This window comes from Dermacentor albipictus, chromosome 3 (assembly GCF_038994185.2).
Source record: "Dermacentor albipictus isolate Rhodes 1998 colony chromosome 3, USDA_Dalb.pri_finalv2, whole genome shotgun sequence".
Classification (NCBI taxonomy): Eukaryota; Metazoa; Arthropoda; class Arachnida; order Ixodida; family Ixodidae; genus Dermacentor; species Dermacentor albipictus.
Window position 1 is genome coordinate 119957111 of NC_091823.1, and position 22698 is coordinate 119979808.

At 47.8% G+C, this 22698-nt stretch overlaps 1 protein-coding gene across 2 annotated transcripts in view; it reads left to right on the forward strand.

The window, feature by feature from the left end:
* Positions 1-22698, forward strand: part of LOC135919475 (uncharacterized) — a 138342-nt gene that overhangs the window by 111364 nt on the left and 4280 nt on the right. For both annotated transcript variants that reach the window (XM_065453309.2, XM_065453310.2), the window contains 2 exons: positions 9133-9242; positions 14094-14316. In XM_065453309.2, coding sequence (XP_065309381.1) covers positions 9133-9242; positions 14094-14316 — 333 coding nt within the window. The remainder of the gene's footprint in view (positions 1-9132; positions 9243-14093; positions 14317-22698) is intronic.

A 22698-nucleotide genomic window follows, 5' to 3' on the forward strand; every position in this document is an offset into this window, starting at 1 on the left:
GCTCCGCGCCCGCAGCAAGGTGACCGCCCTCGCGATATCGCCGACTACCTCGCCGCTGCTCAGTGGAGCTCTCGACGATCGTCGCGTTCGCCATCACCAGGCCGCTACCTATCGCCGCAGCGCCGACCATACACTGGCCCAGACCGGGGCCGCTCTGCGAGCCCATATCCGGAAAACTAAAAGCAGCAACCGATGGAGGTGCGGTTGCTGTTCGTCGAACTGACAAAGATTCTCCACCGCTGACGAAAACGACGAAGAGGCCGCCGTCCCGACGAAGTCAGGAAGCCAAGACTACACCGACGAAAGATGACTTGAGGACGCGACGTTCCAGCTTCAGTTCAACACGACGCAGCCGTGATCCGACGCCGAGACCTAACTGTAACGCCAGACAAAGAACCACCGACCTCGACGTGCTTCTCGACGGTCATGCTGTTACCGCCTTAGTGGACACAGGGGCTGATTACTCCGTCATGAGTGGACACATCGCTGCCCAGTTGAAGAAAGTTAAGACTGCATGGGAAGGCCCTCAAATTCGAACCACTGGAGCACACCTGATTACGCCGACTGGAATCTGCACGGCAAGAATAACTATTCATGACCGGACTTACCCTGCCACCTTCGTTATCCTCCAACAGTGTTCACGAGACGTCATTCTCGGTATGGACTTCCTCAACCAACACGGCGCAATCATCGACCTGCAGTCGAAGTCAATAACGCTGTCGGAAGATAAAGCAATAGCGCCGGAGAGCCCTCGTAATCACCACGCCTTAAGTGTGCTCGAAGATCAAGTGAGCCTCCCACCTCGCTCCAGCATTGTTATTTCGGTCGGCACCGCAATACCCGCTGACGTAGGTGTCATCGAAGGCGACCAACGTCTACTGCTAGACCGTGAAATTTGCGTCGCAAGAGGGATCGCTCGACTGCATGGAGGGAAAACTGAAGTGTTGCTGACAAACTTCAGCCAGGAGTTCAAGCACATCAGCAAGGGCACGACGATCGCGTACATCGAGGGAATTCTGGAAGCCAGTAATGCGTTTGTCCTCTCGGATTCCGCCACATCTACCCCGACGACCATGGTCCCCAAACCAGACTACGACATTAATCCAAGTCTCCCCGTGATTAAGCAACAGCAGCTCAGAAGTCTGCTCCGACGATACAAAGGCTGCTTTTCGACGTCATCGAGGATTCGACAAACACCAGTCGCCAAGCATCGCATAATCACCGAGGAGTACGCTCGACCACTCCGCCAAAGCCCTTACCGAGTTTCGCCGCGAGAACGTGAAGCTATAAGAGAGCAAGTCGACGAAATGCTGCGCGACGACATCATCCAGCCGTCGAAAAGCCCGTGGGCATCCCATGTTGTCCTGGTAAAGAAAAAGGACGGAACCCTACGTTTCTGCGTCGATTATCGCCGTCTGAACAAGATCACGAAGAAGGACGTATACCCCCTTCCACGGATAGACGACGCATTTGATCGGCTCTGCAACGCTAAGTACTTCTCCTCGATGGACCTCAAGTCTGGCTATTGGCAAATAGAAGTCGACGAAAGAGATCGCGAAAAGACCGCCTTCAACACCCCAGACGGCCTCTACGAGTTCAAGGTTATGCCATTTGGACTGTGCTCGGCGCCTGCAACGTTCCAGCGCATGATGGACACGGTTTTAGAGGGATTGAAGTGGCAGACCTGTCTCGTTTACTTGGATGACGTCATTGTATTCGCCGGAAATTTCCACGATCATCTTAGGCGGCTTGCCACAGTACTAGAGGCCATCAAGTCATCAGGGCTCACTCTGAAGCAAGAAAAATGCCGCTTCGCTTACGATGAGCTTCTGTTCCTAGGCCGCGTCATCAGTAAATCCGGAGTACGCCCCGACCCCCAGAAAACAGCTGCCATCGCAAAGTTCCCGCAGCCCACCGACAAGAAGACAGTGCGTAGATTCCTTGGCATGTGCGCCTACTACAGGCGCTTTGTCGAGGACTTTTCACGCATCGCCGAGCCGTTGACGCGTCTAACTAAATGTGATGTTGAGTTCAAGTGGGAAACGCCGCAGGCCGACGCCTTTGAAGAACTCAAACGACGCATGCAGTCGCCGCCGGTACTTGCGCACTTCGTTCGACGAGTACGCCGATACAGAAATCCATACTGACGCCAGTAGCCTAGGCCTCGGTGCCGTTCTAGTCCAGCGGAAAAACGGAGTTTAACAGGCGATAGCTTACGCTAGCCGGTCTCTGTCAAAAGCGGAAGGCAACTATTCTGCGACCGAAAAGGAATGCCTCGCCATCGTTTGGGCTACAGCTGAATTTCGCCCTTATCTTGATGGCAGGCCATTCAAAGTCGTCAGTGACCATTACGCTTTGTGTTGGCTAGCGAGTATAAAGGATCCTTCAGGACGGCTGGCGTGGTGGAGCCTCAGACTGCAAGAATACGGCATCACTGTAACCTACAAGTCCGGACGAAAACACTCCGATGCCGATTGCCTATCACGCGCCCCCATTGACCCGCGCCGCAAGACGACGAGAATGACGACGCCTTCCTTGGAATGATAAGCCCGGAAGACTTCGCTGAACAGCAACGGGCAGACCCGGAGCTAAAAGGCCTCGTCGAATATTTGGAAGGGCACGCCGACGTTGTCCCCAGTGCATTTAGGCGCGGATTATCTTCCTTCACGCTTCAAAACAATCTACTCGTGAAGAAGAACTTCTCCCCAGTCCGCGCCAACTACCTTCTTGTTGTCCCGTCAGGACTTCGTCCAGAAGTATTGCACGCCCTACATGACAATCCGACCGCTGGACACCTCGGATTTTCCCGGACACTATCGAGAATACAAGAAACGTATTATTGGCCGCGCCTGACCGCTGACGTCTCCCGTTATGTCAGAACATGCCGAGAATGTCAGCGACGCAAGACACCGCCGACAAGGCCAGCCGGATTACTACAGCCAATCGAGCCTCCTTGCCGACGATTCCAGCAGATCGGGATGGACTTGCTGGGACCCTTTCCGACGTCAACAACCGGAAATAAGTGGATCGTCGTGGCGACGGACTACCTCACCCGCTTCGCTGAAACTAAAGCACTGCCGAAAGGTAGCGCAGCCGAAGTGGCGAAATTCTTTGTCGAAAACATCCTGCTGCGACATGGCGCCCCAGAAGTCCTCATCACCGACAGAGGAATGGCCTCTACAGCGGAGCTCACCCAAGCCATTCTGAAATACAGTCAAACAAGGCACAGGAGGACAACGGCCTACCATCCGCAGACAAATGGTCTTACGCAGCGGCTGAATAAGACCCTCGCCGACATGCTAGCGATGTACGTCGACGTCGAACACAAGACCTGGGATGCCGTCCTGCCGTACGTAACATTCGCTTACAACACGGCGGTGCAAGAAACAACACAGATCACGCCGTTCAAGCTGGTCTACGGCAGGAACCCGATGACGACGCTCGACGCCATGCTGCCGCACGCCACTGACGAGGAGAACCTTGACGTCGCTGCCTATCTCCAGCGCGCCGAAGAAGCCCGACAGCTCGCCCGCTTGCGGATCAAGAATCAGCAGAGGATTGACAGCCGACACTACAACCTCCGACGACGCTTCGTCGAGTACCAGCCCGGCGACCGTGTTTGGGTATGGACCCCGATACGCCGACGAGGACTCAGTGAGAAACTACTCCGACGCTATTTCGGACCCGACAAGGTCATCCGACGTATTGGCACTCTGGACTATGAGGTCGTGCCAGACGGCATTTCGCATTCACAGCGGCGCCGCGCACGATCTGAAGTGGTCCACGTGGTGCGCCTTAAACCCTTTTACGGACGCTGACGAAATTCCTTTTTTTTTGTTTTCTTTGCTATACGGGTGTTTTTTATTTCTTTTGTATGTAGCATCGGGTCGATGCTTTTTAAGAGGGGGGTATTGGCACGTGTACTTACCTTTATCGGGCGACCACGTTTCGCCGCCGAACAAATGTTATCGCACAGCGCGGGACGCGCCTGCATGTATCCGAAGTTTCTGGAAAGTTATCGATGCTTCTATCCGCTGTCTGTTGTCGCCGAACCTTATATTATCTGATTTCATCGCGTGACGCGAATGGTGTCGAACTGTGTGGAAGGCACGCGGGTCCGAACGATTAGTCTGGAACATTCGACGACTGCTGTATAAAAGCCCACGCGCTTGACCCGCTGATCAGATTTTCGACGATCGCCGACTGTGTTCGCCGCTATCGTTGCGCTCTAAGTGTAGCCTGTTTTGTGGGCACAGGTTCGCCCAATAATAGCTAGTTTTGTCTTACACAGTACTGCTACGGTGTTCTTTAACGGCACTACCACGTGACAATATATATATATATATATATATATATATATATATATATATATATATATATATATATATATATATATATATATGTGTGTGTGTGTGTGTGTGTGTGTGTGTGTGTGTGTGTGTGTGTGTGGTAGTAGTAGCATGAACGCAGACAAGCGCAATAATCACGCGGCATAACAAAAGATAAAAAATACAGTCCTGTAATGTTCTACGATATACCATTTGGGCGGTCCGATCCCAAATACCATCGCGCAAAGTAGTAGATTAACTGAAATATGGCATGCGAAAAGCATTTTCTGGTTATGAGGTACGCCGTAGTGGACTCCGGAAATTTTGACCACCTGGGGTTCTTTAACGCGCACCTAAATCTAAGTACACAGGGGTTTTCGCATTTCGCATCCATGGATATGTGGCCGCCGTGGCTGGGATTCGATCCCGCGACCTCGTGCTTAGCAGCCCAACGCCATAGCCACTGAGCAACCACGGCGGGTGTGGCTTTGATTGTGACAGCGACATATATATATATACGCTTCTACAATCAGGAAAGCCCGGAAGGCAAGATAACAACAAAAAAGCAACCAAAAAAAACAGCAGAAAACGTGTGACAACTACATAACCACATGTGCCGGAGAAACCGAAACTTGTCACTGTCATACCGTTTCGTTCGACCTCCTGTCTTTGTGCGCGCATACGTCTCTAAAGAATCATAGGCAACCAGCTCGCCCAAAACTCAATCCTTCTGCGCCATACTTATCATTGAAGCAGCAGCGATCGCTGAAGGTGACTCGGCTAATAAGCCGTGAATTTCATTACCAGATAATTTCCTTTCGTTTCTGATGTCGCACATGCGCGCTCGTTCATCTTAAGGAGGCCCGGTCGTGGTTCCTCTACATTGTGAATGCGTACTGGTGCTGGCTTTGCGCTTTGGAGGGGGCGCTTTTGGTTTGGTGTCATTGCATATATGCTTGTTACTCAAAATAAAAATCAGTTGGAAGTCAGCGTTTCTCTTCGTCCTTCTTTCGGTTCGTCTGTCTGTGTACGCGCTATAAGTGATGTTTACATTAGTGGTACGTTGGCGCGGCGGTCCACAGAAGGTCATAGCAGTGTGATTGCACACTTTCGCTCGACCATGCCAGAAGTCGTCGACCTTAGAGTCGTAGCGATGATGTCTTGCCCACCACCACGGCTAGAAGCTCTGGCTGTGATGCTCTTGCCGGTGCTGTCGGCGGGATGTAGCCCTGCTGGTCAATCAGGTGACCTTGGCCGAAGATGCCCGTGCAGTAGCTTATGATCCATTCAGAGTCGTGACATACTCGATGGAACAGCGCTGACGCCGGAACGACCTGAACCAGGGTAGCTGTACGCAGCAGTATTTCTCAATGCCAAAGAAGGCGTTCTTCTGGTGGTTGTTGTGGTAGATTGTAGCCTCTTTGTTGTTGGGGAGGGTCTAAGAAGGCCTTAACGCTGTTAGATATGTTGGTTTTGAGGCTACGGCTTCGTCAGTGGTGTTCCTTTTCCTCGCTGCGACGAAAGTGGGGACAGTAGCAAGTGTGGCAGCAATTTCCACGGCTGTATTTCCTATGTTCACTGGATAGGCTCTGGGGATAGCGCACCGTGAGCACAATGTAGCGCCAGTGGGCAGGTGGGTACAGACGGTCGTCCAAGTCGGTTCGTACTATATGCCACTGGTCGTTGACATCTGTTCCACGTGCGCCGTAGGACGATTGGTTTGGCCTCGCGGATTGCTTTAAATGGAGATGGGTGGTATAGCAACTCGCAGCTCGACCTTGTCATATTTTGTAGTCGTGGCATGGGGGTCCTCGTCGACGATCGATTTGTTGTTGTTTAGGATCAGTTGACACTCTGCCTTCGCTTCGGCTTGATGCTTCGGTAGTTGTTACTTGCTCTGCGGCCGTGCTCTGGCGTTCGCGCGGACCTTCGGAAGCTTACCGAGTATACCGCCTGGATGTACTGCTTTCCTCTCAAAGGGCTGGTGGCCATTGGTAGAGATCCAAAAACGGCGTGGGAATTAAGGTAAAGTTGAACCTGGTTGATGGCGTGACGGATCTTCTTGTGCTATTCAAGCAGCTGGGTAAACTTGGCTTCGTATGCCTCATCGTCAATTGCGAGCTCTTCAATTTTGGCGTTAGTTTCCGCAAGGCAACGATGTTTGTCGTGGAGGTCGGCTAATAGTACCTGCAAGTCGGTAGGTGTCGGTTTAATTTCTTGCAAGGCTTCGGTTGCGGCGTGGACGACTCGGGAAGCGGCACTTCAAATTTCGCCGCGCTTATGGCGTAGTCGGTCCACGATCGGTTGCGCGTACAGCAGTCTCCTTCCCGTGATTCATGTCACCCTTCTGTAAAGAACGAAGAGAGTGCGTGTTCGTCGGTTACAGTTCCTCAGTGCTACTTTCTCTTCGTCGGCCAACGAATATCAGGACACTAAATTCACCCATAAGGAGAAAGCCAAAATTGCCAACCCTGTGGCCCGGCATAATGTCTCAAAATAGTGTAAGCAATTCGGGAGAACTGTTTGGGAGACGATTGGAAAATGATAACAGTGAAATGACGTTTATGTAAATACTATAGCCTACACCATACCGATGAGGCCATGATAATAGAGTGATTGGGCAAGTGATAATACAGAGCTTCATCACTGCGCCATGATAATGAGTACGCAGCACGCAAATACATTGCGGAATGAGAGCAGCATTCCGGGCAAGTTGGTTAGTTGGCAAGTTGGCAAGTTCTCTCGCGTCCGTGTCTTTTTTGTCGCGCAATATCTTTTAAGTAAACATTGCGGAACGCGGCATCGCGTGCCACGACAAGGCGCTGAGTACATGAGAGTGCCCACGTACCTAAACGTACGTAAACCTTCTGCGCTATCTGGAAGATGAAAATAAAAGTGTTTGAGGTCCACAGTCGAGTCATGTCAATATAAACGTGCTAGCCGGATTTACAGCCGGATTACGGCTCAGCATCCGCCATTTTGCGTAAACGAAGAGTACCTTGCGGTCCTAAACGAACTAGAACTACGAGAACAGCACGCGAGGTCCCCCACGCACGCGCGCAAGAATGGGCTGCGCTAGTACACGGCGGCAACGTACGCATCACGTACGTGGTCATGTCGTGCTGTGCCCATGCGCGCTATTCAGAACGTAGTGCTCTGACGTACGCAATGGGCGCCGTACTAAAGCTCTATAATAGTACAACGAACTTAATAGAGACTTTTAGCGTGTCCGCTATTCCGCTGAACTTGAGCAGTTTGGGAGGATTGCCAGATTTGCGGGGGCGTAAACGTAAGCGGCCAGAGCGGTGCAGCCGCCTGGTAGCGTAGAGTTCTACCAGACAAACACAGCTAAAACTGCAGTAACCCACTATGTCCTGCTTCGCTAGCGGTGCAAATTTTTGGCAGCGGCGTAATTGAGAACACGATTGCGTCACTGTCGAAAATTTACACAAACAGCTAAGCAGAATATAGTAATTAGCTTTGTGTTTGTGTGGTTGAGCTTTACGCCACCAGCCGGCGCCACCAATCCGGCCACTCACGTTTACGCCGCCGCTAAACCGGCAAACCGGCCGCGCTTGCCGGTATACCGGACACGCTAAAAGTCTCTAATAGGGGCTTTTAGCGTGTCCGGTATCCGGGAAAGCGAGGGCGGTTTTCCGGTTTAGCGGGGGCGTAAAGGTGAGCGGCCCGATCGGTGGCGCCAGCTGGTGGCGCAAAGCACAACCACACAACCACAGAGTTAATTACTGTATTCTGCTTAGCTGCTGGGGTAAATATTCGACAGTGGCGTAATTGTGTTCACAATTACGCCGCTGCCAAAAATTTGCACGAGTGGCGAAGCAGGATATGGTGAGTTACTGCAGTTTTAGCTATGCGTTTGTCTGGTTGAGCTCTACAACACCAGGCGGCTTCACTGCTCACGTTTACGCCCCGACCATCCGGTAACCCGCCCAAACCGCTCCCGTTTACCGGATTAGCGTACAAGCTAAACGTCTCTAATAAGGCCAAAGCGAAATAGAAGTACCGCACGTCCACCTTTACTGTTGGTACGGTCCTTCCGGATGCAGACGTAACGAGGTGAGAGGAATTCGAAATCTGACAATTGTTCATGTACCCACGTTTCTGCAATTCCAATAATGAGGCTAGTAAGAAGACACGAGTGATCAAACCTGTGCAGATTTGTTGGTTATGCTCCGCTAGCTAGTGTTTAAAGTAAGAAGTTCAGGCAGCGACAGAGAATATTATCAAGGCAGGGACGTAGTAGTAGAGAGACAGTGAAAAAGAGAATAAACTTGATACAGAACAGCACTCGAGTGATGGAATGATTGTCGCTCTTGTTGTTCACTGAAGATTTGGTTCATACATTCAACTGGGAGTTAGTCATGCAACAGGCAGGTTTCCGGCGGCTTTTTCTAACGAACGTCAGCCTTCATCGCAGTTGTAACCAACATTTTCGGTAAAAATGTAATCGTACCTCAACTTCACAGAATAGTCATGTTTGCCGAATTTGCCGAATAGCGCGCTCTGTATAAGAGAAACGATAAGTTAACTTATAAGCAATTTTAGGAGTCCAATTGTAAATATAGTCTTACAACTTCTTGACGGCCGAATGAGGACGCCCACTCTGAACTGTACCAAGTCGGCGGTATCACTGCATGTCGGGGCATATTAATTTCCTTTTCTGTAAAGTTTGAGCTTCGCTCGCTGTGAAATGCCCTGCACTGTTGTGCTCGGCCAACAAAGTGCCAGAAATAAATGTGAAGATTTTTTAGCGCTATTAAGTGGAACTCGCTGCTTTTTACAGATTCCTGCATTCTACAACCCAAGCGCAAACTTCTTTTTTCCTCACGTGAACGTTCAGGTCGCCGCGGGAGGCTACGTACTTTGGTATGGAGCGTGGCTTCCGGGGACAGAGTGAGTATTCATTTTCAATATCCGAAGAGCAGACCCAGTGCAATACAACGCGGAGCCCCGAAAATTATTGCCGGTCGTGTGAGCAAACAAACATATAAGTTGCCGTCAAGAGAGTAGACAGAAAAATTAATGATGTTTCGTTTCTTTCAAATTGGCATGATACAAAAGTCGTAGCTAATTGCCTGTTGGAGCTTAAAATTCTCGAATGCGGCGATATGTCCGTTATAAATTTTTTGACAGTGTCATCACCGTCATAAACAGCATTTTTGTTAGAGGCGAATAAAAAAAACACACAAAAAGAAGGTTCACCGACGATTACGATATTCCCTAATGCGAAAGTTGAGCACCGCTCTATACGTGCACCCGCCGTGGTTGCTCAGTGGCTATGGTGTTGGGCTGCTGAGCACGAGGTCGCGGGATCGAATCCCGGCCACGGCGGCCGCATTTCGATGGGGGCGAAATGCGAAAACACCCGCGTGCTTAGATTTAGGCGCACGCTAAAGAACCCCAGGTGGTCAAAATTTCCGGAGTCCTCCACTACGGCGTGCCTCATAATCAGAAAGTGGTTTTGGCACGTAAAACCCCAAATATTATTCTATACGTGTTTTCATTTCGCGGTATATTGAGGCATCGATGTAGCAGAGTCGGCAATCGTCGAAAATCTGACCTGCGGGTGAAGCACGTCGGCTCTTATACATGACTCGTCGAAGGTTCTAGTGGAAACGCTGGTGCCGCTTGGCTTCCACGAAGCCCTACGCAGTTCGCGTCGCGCATACAACCAGATTAAAAAAAAGCAATCGCAAACCACGACAATCGAAACAAGCGCGAACGAGACCAAACCAAGCAAACCAAACAAACGCGAGCGAGAGCTTACGCGAGCAGACGACAGTACGAAAAGAGTGGTTCGGCTGCATCAGATACGTGTACGTATCGAGTGGTCGGACGGGTCCGCATGAAACCAGTGTCCCGCGTGCACGTCACTGAAGGGGCCGCTCTCATAGGTCTCCGCCGTACGCGGCTTGCGTCTTTCGCCTCCCGCTCCGCGTTCACTCTTTCATCTTTCGCTGTGCTCGTTCGCTCGGTTACACCGCCGCCGCCGCCGCCCCCGTTCGCCGTTGGAACGGGCCAGTAAAAGCTGCGCTCTAAAAAAAAAAAAAAACAGAACCTGCGAAGGAATCGTGCCGCAATATACCAACGAAAGCGCCGGGATGCGCTTTTGCTTGAGAAATCGGGAGGCATCGCGGAATACTAGTTGATTAACATCTGAGGCCACGGCATACTGTTTAGTGGAGATACTATCGGTAAAGAAAGCAGACTGATATAATGGCATACGCTTGTCGTTTTTAGATGCCTACGGTAGCAAGGCAGCGCTTGGTGCAATCCAAGTCGCCACCTGCGCTGCCGCTAGCGCTGCCAAGGAGAAGGGGCAAATGCCGACTGTGTGGAAAACGACACATAGCGAGCATCCGCGGCATTTGGCATACGTAGCTGCAGTCCTTGAGTAACTGAATAGACCAATTTTTAATGACGAGTGCCTCTATATTGTTCCGCAGATGCCGGTAGTAGTAGTCCCTAGCGGCTTGAAGGGCAACTGTGACGTGAAGCCAGTACACACACACAAATACAAGCAGAGAGAGTATGAACGCTGAATGCTGAGGGGTTATCCGCAAGAACGTCTAATTGGCTACCCTGCACACGGAAGGTGTAGAGGAAAGAAATATGAGAGGGACAAGAAAAGTGCCGTTGAGTCAATGGCGATCAGAGTAGGCGATCTGAATAAACTCAATAGCAGCCTCTGTTACTTGTGCGCCCATTAACGGACCTCGCCTGTAGACACAGGCTGGTCGTTTGTCATTGCGTGTAGGTGAGCGACTACATCTGCGCCTGACAGGAAAGTCACAAGCGTTGCCATGTTAGAGACCTTGTCCCTAGATTTAGCGACTGTCTGGTCTCTTTAGCGACCCATGTTTCTTTTTAGCCTACCGCTGATAAATAACCAGCTTGGTTTCTCAAATAAAGTTCATTTATTCATTGCCTAGCAAGCGGTCACTTTCGTTAACGATGGCACAGACCGATTGGTGACAGTGTAGCGAGTTCCAAGACAAGAAAGTTGCTTCGAAATTGGTTGTATAATTTGAGCTTTATTATTCATAACCTGCATGCAAGCGGCCGAAATCGGCTGCGTGACGCGTCGACTTGGTGACCATTAGGAGGCAGCGGTTTCCTCCCCATCGTTGGTCTGCATACTGCTGTTTAACAGCATGGAGGTTAATCCCTCTGGTTATCACCGGATTATATTTGTCTTTAAAGAAATGCTTGTGTGTTTTTTCTTTATACATTACGGAATTAATTTAAATCGGCGTTAACGCTCCATGTTCTACATTTTCGCTAAATACGTCCGATCGATGGGCATTTGCAAGAGTTGAGGTTTACTGAACTTATTGCAATCAATTTTATGGTGAGATTTAGAACGCGCCAAGTGAATAACAAGACAGGTTCACTGAAAAGTGGCGTAGCTGCTGGAGTGACTGGGACTAGATCACGCAAGTCTGAGCACACGACTTGCTCATCTCAGGTTTTTGGCGAATCAATACGGCGAGTAACTTCCAGGTGGATCAAGGGGCAATATATTTGATATCCATGAAGGTCACGTAATGTTGATCGCCGTTTTGAGATTTCACCAATTGAGTGTCACGTGATTCCGCTTTCCTTTTAGGAGCGCAGAGAAACAGGAACTCTGCGCCATTCACGCATGCACACAACGTGCGAGCAAATACGAGAACACGTTAGTAGGGCGGCTGACCCGGAAACATATTGGTCCCAGGTTCGAAACCAGGACCAGGACAAATCTTTGCACAATTGCAAAGCATTCTTTCTGAGAAACATATATGGGCTTCGTTTGCACCTTTGTGCTGCAGTCAGGCTGCTGACAATGGTAACTTCTTGACACTCCCTGTGTTTCTCCGGATTTGCCACTGATGTGCATTATGCCGTGAACTAAACAAACTTATTTCTGTGGTGAGTTCACCTGTATTAAAATACAGGGGAAATGTTTCAAGAGCTCTGAGGAGGCAGTAGTGCTTTAGCATATATTATAACCTGATATATTTTTACCTGTCGTATCATTCTTCTTAAATGTATCTTAATGTTCATGGTACATGCCATACCTCGTCGCCATAATCTTATTATACAAATTTTACGCACTTTAGAGCGACCATTCTTAAGGTCCCTACAGACACGTCACACCATGTTCATAGAACTCACAAATTCACTGCGAACTCATTACCACGGACATGGCGCTCTTTGGCCATACTGGCCCTTGCGCCATAAAACATCAAATATCATGTATAGTACATTTTTGTACTATATAATTGCAAACTTATTTGTGAAAGACTTTACCGTAAACATAGTCTTGTGCCGGCGCTATGTTAAGGAAACTAGGCTTTGTTTATAAATGAAATAGTTCCTTTTTTTCTTTCATTTAAATTAAACTTCCAGTAGGGCTTTCATCTATTTTAGCAATGGCTAGGTGCGATGCCACTGCTTTCCGTGTTTGTACAAACACCACTCTTTTTCATAAGTCAAGTTTCCAACCAAGTCGGTTATTGTTTGTGTGTTTTAACATACGAAATGCTGTGTTAACGAGGCAAACGAGCTGATTGTGGCCAGCCTGTAGAAGAAAAATAGGCGTCTCTCGTAGAGAAGATCAGGTAAGAGACTGTACCGCTCACATATTCAAGGAAAAGTGTACTGAAGTAAAAGTAAGACACCCAACGGTTATTGCAGTGATGTGCAGTGCAGTGAACTGACGTAATCACTCTGAATTTTCGAATGCAAATGCCACTTCGACGCTGCGGTGAATCATTATGTTATTCACCTCCGATGAGAAAGATGGTCACAGAATGCACAGTTACCCAGCTATTCAAAGTGAATATCTTTTGCGATAGCCTAAACTGCCTCGGCGGACGCGGTAAATCTCTGCTATGGAAAGCTGCTGAGCATCTGTGTTTTAACTTTGAGCATAGCAAAAGAAGTAATTAAGTGTAACCTTTCGTTTTATTGTCGACATGCGGATATTGTCGTTGTTTCGCATATGGCCGTTTCTCATCGGCTCATAACTGTTGCAGTGTTATTTCTCGGCGCTAAATATTGTGTTCGCCCAATGTAGGGTTCGTGACTCAAAGTTTTGGCACTGTATGCATGGTTCTTCTGTGTCATTACAACGTGAGAATGTACTAATGATATCTTTACGCTTTAGCCGACGCTGATGCTATGTATTTCAATATCCACAAACTTGTTGCGTAATAATATGATAAACGAGCGACAGAAGTTGTAAGTACGGACTCTGTCCAAACGGAGAGTACACGACCGGCATAAACACTGGTGATCACACACAAGCGAATACATATAAATTAGGCCTGCAGTGCGTGCGCACGTAGGGCCTAGAAGCAAATTATCAATTTTACACGCTGCTTATTTCGCCTATAACTTATTCGGGTACGAATATACGTGGTTGCTATGAGTTTATTTGTTGGGCTTTCCCACGTGTGGTGATATTTGCGTTATCCTTCCGGTCCGACTCTGTTTCATACCATCCTCACATAAAAGCTTTTGGATGTAACTGAAAAGTGCACCTATTATTGGCTTGGTTAGATAAGTTCGTGGAAGGGAGCTGGTGCGGATAGCCGATGTTCACTCTTCGCTTTGAACGCTTTTTGAGACCGTGCTTATGACAGGAGTGTTATCCTACCGCAAACGTGTGTGACACTCGCAGTGCCTAACATTAAGCTATGTCGTCTCATTCTGGTAATTTTGCAAGATCTCACCATCGACCTTGTACTTTTGTTTCAGTGTCGCAGCACTAGGCCGTAATGGAACGCCCTTAGCTGGTGCAGTGCAGAGTCCTCAGGTGGGCGAGTTCAAGTTGCTGCTCAAGTTCTACAAGGACGGCTGTACCTTGACGAACGCCGACGACACAAGCAATGTACCAACACTGTCGCGTTCCTTCAAAAGCATCAAGATGGATGAACTATTCGTCAGGCCTAACCCGGTGTCCTTCTACGAGTTTAAAGCCGTGAGAGTCTATGCATCCCTGTGTGATGTCTCTTGCAATTAGCCTATCGTCTGTCAGGCGGGCAGTCTGCGCTCACTGAGGCGATTTCTTGCGGACGTCTTTAACGCGGTCGATGCGAGTCGCTGCTGCTGTTTCAGATTCAGTTGTCACTAAAATTGACTTCTTTTGTGTATGACGGGTATTTACATCGTAGAGCGGATCAAATAAGCAGTACGGAAAGCTATGTGATGTGGGGAGTTTAACGAAACAGCACAACAAATAGCCGTCTACTCGCAAGTATAGCACAAATCCACAAAGGAAACTGATGAGGCCTTCTTGAAAAAAAAAGGAAAAGCTTCGTAGTTGAAGAGAAATTCGTCCTGACCCGGTATTTGAATTTGGCACCAATATTTTTTCGCGATCGTTGCTCTACTAGGTAAACGCACCGTAAGGCTACAGGCGGCAGCACGACGCTCAACTATTCGTGAACTTAAAGTGCACGTACATTGGGTAAAGAAATCAGTTATGCTTGAAACTAGCTCCACCAAGTGTCTTTCCTCAGAACTAATTTCGCTTACTTGCAGCTCCCATACGTGCCCATGACAGAGTTCTCTTCAGTAATTTTTAAAATAATTTATATGATGCCTGCCAAGCAATGGCACCGAGCGTACGTCGTAATACTCGGTGGCGATCCTGTCAAACACACGTCGTAGAAGGATTGAGACCGATATCAGCCACCAGACGGTGGTTCCAGGCTCTGGTCCCGTACCAGGACGAATTTTTCTTCAACTGCGAGGCTTTTCTTTCGAGGAGCCCGTATGGGTTTCCTTTGTAGCAGTTGCGACGATTGAGCAGGTGTCTTATTTTCCCTTTATTAACTACTTCTCCGCACCTTGCGGGTTTCCGCAGAACCATTATGTGAAACTATCGCCTTTGCTTAGAGTTATTGATAAGTTTGACTTCGCCCTGCCATTCGCTAGCCGCCTATTTAGCTCAGATGGTAGTGCGGCTACTCCGGAAAGGGGTGGTGCCAGGTTCGAGTCCCGGACTAGGACGAATCTATTCTTCAAATGCGAGGCCTTTCTTTCGAGGAATCTGCATCGGCTTCTTTTCTAGGAATTGGTGCGGCTGGGTGGACGTCTCAATTTGCCTTGTTTTTAGTCTATTGACTATGAAGAAGCGTCTGGAATTCGTTCTGTGAGACGTACTGAAGTGATTTATGCCAGCATGACTGGCGTTCCTGCTGGCGCTGAGGCCGACGGAGCACCAACTGCGATGTGTGCGCGCGTGTTTGAGCTTACAATTAGCTTCATAGATGCGTTGCGTATTTCTAAAAAATTGTTTCCCGAATGTCACCTTGCTGCATCATTGTCACTGCATTTCTAAGCTGCCGTTTGGCAGCAATGAGTAGTTACGAAAGATATGACGATCGCAACAGCATGGGAACCGTCCTGCTGTGGAATAAGTAGCGCTGTTTACTTTGACAAGCGTTCAGAATTTCATCTGTATATACCTGGCGTGACTATCTCGCTTATTGGACGAGGCTTGCGCCCACGAGTAAAATAGTTGTCGTTATTAATAGCAGCATACCGTACAGTGTGAATCACACTCATGAAGGAGTCGAGCGACCGGATGCAGACTGCGCGAGCATCAGAAAGGGCGGTAGCAGCTGGGCTACATATCTGCCTGTTCTATAGCGCATCAGCCGAGCATGTAGTGTGGTCATGTGAAGTATTATTGCGGCGTTGTCCAGTATTGCTGCTTCCTATTTAAAAAGATTCGCGAGAGAAGAAGATGACGAGTGGTTATTTTTTGTTCGGTCTTCTTCGTCCCGTCCTCTACAACATGCTCACCTGTTTTACGGGAATTGTATCCTCACATGCCACTGGATTCATTTTGTGTGGTCTCCTTTGGATCTTACTGCGTTACAAAGCAGATATTGAAATCCCAAAGCACAAAGCTTATATTTATCAGGCAGGTTTGCCAAACACAGTGATCGCTGCGTAGGTGAATGTCATCGGCCTCACCGTCGTCGTCGTCGTCGTCATCATCATCATCATCATCACCGTCGCCGTCGTCATCGTCATCATCATCATTATCATCAGCCTGCTTTATGTCTGCTGCCACGATGAGGCCACTCCCGGCGATTTCCAATTTCCCCTCCCCTGCGCCAACCGATTCAAACCAGCGTCTGAAAATTTCTTAATTTCATCATGCCACCTAGTCTTCTGCTATTCTCGCTAGCACTTCCCTTCTCTTGGCACCCATTCTGTAACCCTAATTGTCCACCAGTTGCCCAACCTACGCATTACATGACCTGCCCAGCTCCATTTCTTTCTCGTAATGTCAATTAGAATATCTGCTATCCCCGTTTGCTCTCTGATCCACACCGCTCTTCCTGTCTCTTAACGTTACGCTCAGTATTCTTCGTTCCATAGCTCTCTGCGCGGTTCGTAACTTCTTCTCAAGCTTCTTTGTCAATTTGCAAGTTTCTGCCCCATATGCTAGAACTGGTAACATGAACTGAATGTACATCTTTCTTTTCAGTGATAATGGTAAGCTTCTAGTCAGGAACTGACAATGTCTGCTGTATGCACTCCAACCCAATTTTATTCTGTAGATTTCCTACTCGGGATCAGGGTGCCCTCTGAGTAGCTGACCTATGTAAATGTACTCCTTCACAGACCCTAGAGGCTGACTGCCAATGCGGAACTCTTGTTCCCTTGCCCGGATATCGATCATTATCTTGGTCTTCTGCACATTAATATTCAACCACACTCTTATACTTTCTCTGATAAGGGCCTCAATCATTTCTTGTAACTCTTCCCCAGTGTTGCTAAACAGGACAATGTCATCTGCAAAGCGAAGGTTACTGAGCTATTCACCGTTGACCCTCATTCCTAAGCCTTTCCAGTTTAAGAGCTTGAACACTTCTTCCATGTACGCAGTGAACTGAATTGGAGAGACTGTGTCTCCTGGTCAGACCCCTTTTTATGTGTATCTTCCTACTTTTTTTGTGTAGGATGAAGGTAGCTGTCGAATCGCTTTAGATATTTTCAAAATATTTATGTAAGCCTCCTGTGCCCCTTGATTGGGAATGCCTCTATGACAGTTGGTATCTTTACCTGAATCAAACACCTCCTCGTAATCTGTGAAACCTATATAGAGAGGCTGATTTCTGCCGATTTCTCCATTAGCTGATTGGTGGCATGGATCTGATCCCTTGTAGATTATCCCTTCCGGAAGCAACCTTGTTCCCTTGGGCATCGACCTTATAGAGGAGGCACCCGCCGTGGTTGCTCAGTGGCTATGGTGTTAGGCTGCTGAGCACGAGGCCGCGGGATCGAATCCCGGCCACGGCGGCCGCATTTTGATGGGGGCGAAATGCGAAAACCCCCCGTGTACTTAGATTTAGGTGCACGTTAAAGAACTCCAGGTGGTCGAAATTTCCGGAGTCCTCCACTACGGCGTGCCTCATAATCAAAAAGTGGTTTTGGCACGTAAAACCCCATAATTAAATTACTCAATTATATAGGAGGCGTATCATGGATGTATAGGAGGCGTATCATGGACGTATCATGTCCGTATTGTGTTGGACATCGATGCGCTAAATATTCTATTCTGTGTTGCGTTCATGGAATTGTAGCTGTAGGGATCAATGTGGCGTCTCAGAATGTTTATTGCCTGAGGGAGCATGTGGGCGAGCACTCATGGCGTCTAGTATTCATGGCAAAGGGAGCTTGTTCCTCAATATTTGCTTTGTATTATTAAATATTATCACTTAGGTTTAAACTGGTGGAGCTTGTCATCGTGTAATTCAAACCCAAGTAGCATTGTGCACTGTAGCACAGATTTGTTCAGGGCAGACCTTTTCTACCGCCAATCGCTGCTGGTCGGGTACTTATTAATTTGTTGCGTGTTTGCATAGTTCATGCGAACATGTGGTTTTAGCAGATTTTGCATTCTCCCTCGCAGTCGTTCACGTCAGTTATCGTTCTTTTCTATTTTAGGTGAGCATACATGTTTCTACAAAACTTCTGGGCACATGAAATAAAAAGAAAGATGGCATTTGTCGTGCCATATGCGAGAAGCGCTCAGTTAAGGAGAAAAGATATCCAAAGTGCGCATCTCAGCTTTTATTCGCGCACTGAGACAGCAAAGAACTGAAGCCTGTTTTGTGAACGGCCACGGACAAACCTAAGCGCCACTCGAAACCAACATGTTCCCCTTTCAAATGGGGACCACTATGGCCCCGGGAGGGCAAATACAGTAAATTCCGGTTACTTTATTCCATGGCCATTCAAGCGGCGTTGCTTCCTCCGCGCGACGTGAGGCATACACCATATGGGTATACGGTGGCCAACGCGCCCAAAGCCCAATTATTGATGCTTCGTGAGGTCTCATAAATCTTAATGATTCCAAAAAAGAAATCGCTTCTCGTGGTTGGCCTTGATATCGCAAAAATCGGGGCAAAAACAGGTGCTGTAGAAGTATGTCTCGTTCTGCTCGGTGAGCGAATAACGCTGGCGGTCGAATTTCTTCATATATTTTTTCCACATAGGTTTATGTTTGAAGGAACAGCTAACAACATAATTATCTGTCAAGAAGAATCCTGCCTTTGCCGCACTCCTCGCTGTGCAGGGCCCAGGCAGTCACTCTCAGACTTCTGCAAACACGTACTTACCCGAGCCCCGCGGCGCTGCACACAATGTGCCCCGAACGGTTACCAAGCCCGGAGCTGCCATCTGTGTGGTGATTATGCGGACTTCGAACACGTCCTGTGGGGCTGCGCCTCAGCCGGCCCTCTTTCACCCAAGAGAAAATGATGAGGCTAATTAGGGCCCAGGATCAGACCTCTCAAATCCTGGCAGTCCAGAGGGCTCGCGAGAGGGCTGCCAGGTTTCACCTGATGGTCCCCGAGTGGGCCTAGCCAGGTGACATTGAGTTTGCTTGCGTCTATAGCGGAACAAATAAAGTTGCTTCACTCATTCACTCACATAGGCTTAACAAAGCCAGCCTCAGACTGGAGGGAGTTTTGCTACGAGCGGGGTTGTCTTCGTTGTTGGTTTGACAAAGACAAGCCCCCTTTTTTGCAACATCAAGTGCATACTGAGCTTACCTTCATAGGCCACTGTTTATCGACTCTCCATGTTTTGTGAACGCTGTATCTTGTGCTGACTCAGCCGTTCTGGAAAGTTTAGCTGTTCCAAATGTAAGAGAGGTCGCACTCGCCACATGGAGTGTGATGTACGACACCTCGCGCTGTTTGCTTAAGCAGGCAGTGTTTTTGTTACTGCCATTAGCACTCTTCGCCTGCTTCCGCGGCTTTGAATCTATCTATCTATCTATCTATCTATCTATCTATCTATCTATCTATCTATCTATCTATCTATCTATCTATCTATCTATCTATCTATCTATCTATCTATCTATCTATCTATCTGTCTGTCTGTCTGTCTGTCTGTCTGTCTGTCTGTCTGTCTGTCTGTCTGTCTGTCTGTCTATCTATCTATCTATCTATCTATCTATCTATCTATCTATCTATCTATCTATCTATCTATCTGTCTGTCTGTCTGTCTGTCTGTCTGTCTGTCTGTCTGTCTGTCTGTCTGTCTGTCTGTCTGTCTGTCTGTCTGTCTGTCTGTCTGTCTGTCTGTCTGTCTGTGTCTGTCTGTGTCTATCTGTCTGTGCCTGTCTGTCTGTCTGTCTGTCTGTCTGTCTGTCTGTCTGTCTGTCTGTCTGTCTGTCTGTCTGTCTGTGCCTGTCTGTCTGTGTCTGTCTGTGTCTGTCTGTCTGTCTGTGCTAACACAGGAGCCCAACATGCCTACCTCCTTGAGCGGCTAGGTACATGCTCCTGGTGTTGATGTCATCCTGGTCGTTCCGCTGTCCTTTCGCCTTCGTGATCTGACTCTCTTCACGATGTCGTCGTCACACCTTCAACGCTAAATGGCCGATGTCTAATAGCTTGGGCCACTAGGTCTGGACTCGTGGTCGTGATGCCGTCGTTATATTGTCGTCATTCAAGTTTCGTCATACGACTCTCGTCATGCCGTTGTCCTCACGCCATCGTCGTCATACAGGCTTCGTGATACGGTCATCGTTATGCCATTGTGGTCATACACTAGTAATGATCCCATTGTCCTCATATAGTTGTCATATCATCACATCATTGCGTCGTAGTCATATTGTAGTCGCCGTGCATTCGTTGTCATGTCATCGTGATGCTGTCGAGATACTCCCATCGTCGCAATTCCGGCTTCGTGATCTAAGTGTCGTCCTCTCGTCGTCGTCCTGCTTTCTACACCAGCGCAGTGGCCTAAGTTCTCTAATAGCTTAAGAGGAAGCTTTAGCTCGGGCGCAACTCCGACGCGGCCTATTCAAATACATGTAAAAACGCGAAAACGTTTTTCTGAGATAACTCCTGGATCGATTTTAATGAAATTTCTTGCATTTGAGAGATAAAGTTAAGTTCTAGTGACTGTTGGAAGCGGAATTTTGATTTAGGGCTTGAATTATGTTAAAAAGAGTTTCAAAAATTCAGAAGTTTGTAAACTTCGTGCTTCTATATTTTTCAAACTAATAGCTCAGCATCAAGAACAGATATCACGGTTCTGTGAACGGCATCCATTAGCTCATTCAAAGCGGATAAATTTCATATGTCATTTTACATCTAACGTGAATTTGTTACGTTGTTTACAAGGGTTCTGGAAAAGTTGTAATTACATATTAACAAAGATTTTTTAGATTCATGTGTAAGATGTCAAATTTGTCCGCTTTAGATGTGCTATTAGGCACAATTCACAGAATTGCGATATCATTTTTCCTTGCTGAGTTACAGAGTTGTAAACTTGATAGTTTCGTTTTCTGAAAATTTGCGATTTTTGCCAATTTTTAATAAAAACTTCAAGCCGTAAATCGAAAATTCCAAACCAACAGTCACTAGATTTTAAGTTTTTCTTTTAAATACAACAAAGTTCGTCAAATTTGGTGCAGTAGTTGCCGAGAAAAACGAATTCTCCTTTTACATGTATTTAGATAGGAGCACCCGAGCTAAAGCTTCCTCTTAAGCCAATAGGTATGTGCTCGAGGTCGCGATGCTCCGTTGTTCGTTGCATTGTCGCCATTTTAGCTTTGTCATCCGACTCTCACCATTTCATTGTTGTCATGCTATGGTTGTCATACAGTCTTCATGCATTCGTCATCATAAAAACGGTGATCACGCCATTCGTGTGATGCCGTCGCGGTCGTTCTATTGTCGTAATTCGCACTTCATCATCCCACTCTTGTCATGCCTTCGTCGACCCGCCATCGTCGTTCTCTCTCGTCGTCGTACCAGTTGTCAAGGTGTTGTCCTTATCGAATCGCCATGGCTTAGGAGTCGTAATCTCATTGTCGTCATGCTGTCGCCTTCGTACCACCCTTCTTATTCCATCGACGTCACTGCGGCGGTTTCATGCAGTCATATTTATTCCGTCATGCTAATGGGAATCAAATGGCGAGCGAGTGCCATAACGAAGCGGAGTGGCAGCGGAGTATATCGCGTACAGCGGAAGCAACGGAACTCTAAGGATGACCACTACAGAAGTAAAATAAACGTGACCTAAACAATAAGGCGTTTCCACGCGTAGCTCAATTGTTAATCGCATTACCATCGTCAGTCATCGTGAGATGAATTCTTCTGTAATTGATTCTTATGAATTGAGACTGGTTTATTGGGTGCCTAACTTACAGTTTCTCCACGACATGTCCTAGTGTTTTGAAGAGGCCTTAACATAAGGGAATCTACTCCTGTTTGAACGTCTACGAGGGTGTGGTAATAAATATGGAGCAATGCACATAACAAAAATTTGCTAGGGAGCTGCAATAGACCTGGTATAATGGCTTATTTCTCTGCAATCTGTGACACAACAACCAGCTGCCTATGTTTGCAGCTTATCTTTCTGTTTCAGGCTCAGCATTGTTGTGCCCGCATAAAATTTCAGTCTGGAAGAGCATAGAACCATAATGAAGTTTCTGTTTATGTAAGACAAAGGGGTGAAGCAGATTGATGATTAGATGTCCCAAACGTTTGCCGAAATCGCTTCCCTCCCCCATATGTTACCGCTGAACGTTGGGTCCACAATTTTAAAACTGCTCATGTTAGTGTAGAAATTGACAAAGCTATTGGATGGCGTTTCTGTCGTGTGCCGTCCAATTGACAGCCATCCATTATATGATCACGGAAGATCACATATCAGGGAACGTCACAAAAGAGAATCGGTGCCATGACAACTTGGAAATGGGAAATGATCCTGCAAACAGGATTTGCACCTTTCCACAACTTAAGAAAATGGGAAGCATGTCGGCACATTGGTGGCTGTTTTCGAACATTTTGGAAAAATGAGTAATATTTTCTAAATATGT